At 53.2% G+C, this 2,820-nt stretch overlaps 1 protein-coding gene across 2 annotated transcripts in view; it reads left to right on the top strand.

The window, feature by feature from the left end:
• Positions 1–2,820, top strand: part of MRPL4 (mitochondrial ribosomal protein L4) — a 17,992-nt gene that overhangs the window by 9,018 nt on the left and 6,154 nt on the right. The window contains exons 5-6 of one of the 2 annotated variants that reach the window (XM_015429330.1): positions 1,511–1,628; positions 2,303–2,409. In XM_015429330.1, coding sequence (XP_015284816.1) covers positions 1,511–1,628; positions 2,303–2,409 — 225 coding nt within the window. Of the gene's footprint in view, positions 1–1,510; positions 1,629–2,302; positions 2,411–2,820 lie in introns of both variants that reach the window. The other variant, XM_015429331.1, reaches the window with a different exon arrangement.

Below are 2,820 nucleotides of genomic sequence, written 5' to 3'. Positions count from 1 at the left end.
ACAGTGAGAGGGCTCCTGGTGTCCTGGCCCCGCTGGGGGACCTCCTGATGGCCCCTGGTATTTCTGGCCACTGTGTGATACAGAGTGTTGGACTGGATGGGCCTTTGGCCTGATTCCAACATTGGCATCTCTTATGTTCTTATGTATAAATCCAATCTCTTCGTCTTCTCTTCTAGTTCTAGCACAGGGGTGGCCAAACTGCGGCTCAGGAGCCCATGCGGCTCTTTCACACGTATTGTGCGGCTCCCGGCAGGGCGGCTGGGGAAGCGAAGGGGAGGTGTGTTCCCCCTCCCTGGGTAGGCTTGAGGTGGGGGGAGAGCAGAGAAAGAAAGCCACTTTAACTTTAAATGCATTCTCAGAGCACACACACACACACACACACACCCCGGGCCGGCTTGGAGAAAGCACTTGTCTCTTTAAATATCATCATCAATATCTGTTTTTACCCCTTTTGTTGTTGTTTTTCCTGGCAGTCTTATTTAATGTTGCTGTTAATAAAAAGCAAATTTGCATGTTTTCCAAATAGAAACTTGTGCAATATTTGTCCGTGTCTTGCGGCTCTCGGACAGCTGAGGTTTCTTCTGTGTGACTCTCGCGTTCAGCAAGTTTGGCCGCCCCAGTTCTAGAATTTTTGGTGAGGGAGAAACAGTTCTCTTTGTCCGCTCTCTCCACCCCACGCGTAATTTCGTACACCTCTATCAGTGTTCCCTCTAAGCTGAGTGAGTGTGAGCTAGCTCACAGTTTTTTAGCCTCTGGCTCACCCATTTTTGCCTCGGCTCAGGAAGGATGACCTCCAGAGCAAACCAGTTGATGCAGCAGCCAAATGGCTCGCTCACAATTTTCATGCTAGTAGGCTCACAAAGTAGAATTTTTGCTCACAAGAGTCCACGGCTTAGAGGGAGCATTACCGATCACCAGATTATGCTGTTGACTGATGGCCGCCAGCGTTTAATAATCGGCTTAGTAAAGGTAAAGGTTCCCTTGCTCGAAAGCCAGTCGAGTCCAACGCTAGGGTTGCGGTGCTCATCTCCGTTTCCAAGCCGAAGAGCCAGCGCTGTCCGAAGACACTTCCGTGGTCATGTGGCCGGCATGACTCAACACCAAGGCACACGGAATGCTGTTCCCTTCCCACCGAAGTGGTCCCTATTTATCTACTTGCAATTTCTTGTTTTCGAACTGCTAGGTTGGCAGGAGCTGGAACTAGAGACGGGAGCTTACTCCGTCATGCGGCACCCGGGTCTCGAACTGCCAAACTACCAGCCTTCCACAGCCTGCAGTTCAGCGTCTTAACCACTTGAGCCACCGCAGCTCCTAATAATCGGCTTACTTTAGTAGTATTTAATGTCTATAGCACCTTTTAATGTTGCAGTGTTTTAGATGTTTCTGACTGTTGAGATTGTTATCGATGTGCTTATTCTCTTACGTGAGCCGCCCTGAGCCGGCCTTGGCTGAGAAGGCGGGGTACAAATTCGATAAATGCGTAAATAAATAAATAAAATTGCCTTTCCAGAGTCTTGCCAAGACCAAGACACGAGCAGAGGTGCACGGTGGCGGCAGGAAACCCTGGCGGCAGAAGGGAAGCGGCCGGGCCCGGCATGGCAGTATCCGCTCGCCATTGTGGCGTGGGGGTGAGTAGTGACTCTTTGTTACCGGTAGATCCTCCGGATTCGGTGCAGCGGCACCTTAAGAAACCAACAAGATCTTTAGGGAGTAAGCTCTCCGAAAGTCATTCTGAACGTGAGCTTTCCGAAAAGCTCCTGCCCCGAAAATCTCGTTGGTCTCTAAGGTGCTACTGAAGAAGAAGAGGAGGAGGAGATTGGATCTATACCCCGCCCTTCACTCCCCAAGGGTGTCTCAGAGCGGCTTACAAACTCCTTTCCCTTCCCCTCCCCACCACAGACACCCCCTGTGAGGCAGGTGGGGCTGAGAGAGCTCTGACAGAAACGGCTCTTTTTCAAGGACAGCTCTGACAGAACTACGGCTTGCCCAAGGTCATCCAGCAGGTGCAAGTGGAGGAGTGGGGAATCAAACCCGGTTCTCCCAGATTAGACTCCGCGCACTTAACCACTACACCAAATTGGCTACTGGACTCCAGTTTAGCTGTTCTACTGGAGACCGACACAGCTACCCTCTGAAACTTTGTTTCTGGTAGTAATCGGGGATGTCAGTTTCTTAGGCCCGGCGGACAGCCGTGACCTTGTCGGTGGAACGTGGGCGGCCCAAGGCCTGTCCTGACACGCACACCCCGCCTGTGTCCAGTTTCCCTGTGACTTCTCTGGTCCCCCCTCTTGCTTTCTCCTAGGTGGCGTGGCCCGCGGCCCCCGCGGCCCCACCAGCTACTACTACATGCTGCCCATGAGGGTGCGCGTCTTGGGCCTCAAAGTGGCGCTGACGACGAAGCTGATGCAGGTACCGCAGCCACGTTTTATTCCATTATCTCTGGAGGCGGCCTGATCTTTAAAGGGCTCGTTCTTGGCTGGGTTTTGCAGGGTTTGGGACGTGGAAGGTCCACAGACTTACGTTTGTAGCCAAGGATTTTTAATTCAGGGGGCCTTTAAATAAGTCAGGGGGCACCCTGAAACACCCACCCTAAGCGAGCAGCCCTGCTCCCGCCCTTCCCTGCCACCAGCCAGGTGTCAGGGGTCCTGGGTGGTAAGTCGGGGGGACAGGCCCCGAGGGTCCCCACTGTAGCTACGGGCCTGTTTGTAGCCGCCTGACAGCGATAAGACGAAGAACGATTGTTCCCAGCTGCAGCTTGGTAAGACAGGCAGCATTCTTCTGCTGGAGGGAAGAGGTCGAAATCAGAGCGGGGGGGGAGGG

This window comes from Gekko japonicus, unplaced genomic scaffold, assembly GCF_001447785.1.
Source record: "Gekko japonicus isolate JY-2015 unplaced genomic scaffold, Gekko_japonicus_V1.1 scaffold5583, whole genome shotgun sequence".
In the NCBI taxonomy this organism is placed as follows: domain Eukaryota; kingdom Metazoa; phylum Chordata; class Lepidosauria; order Squamata; family Gekkonidae; genus Gekko; species Gekko japonicus.
Note: the sequence above shows the minus strand (reverse complement) of the source record. Positions and strands in the feature narration are given on the sequence as shown.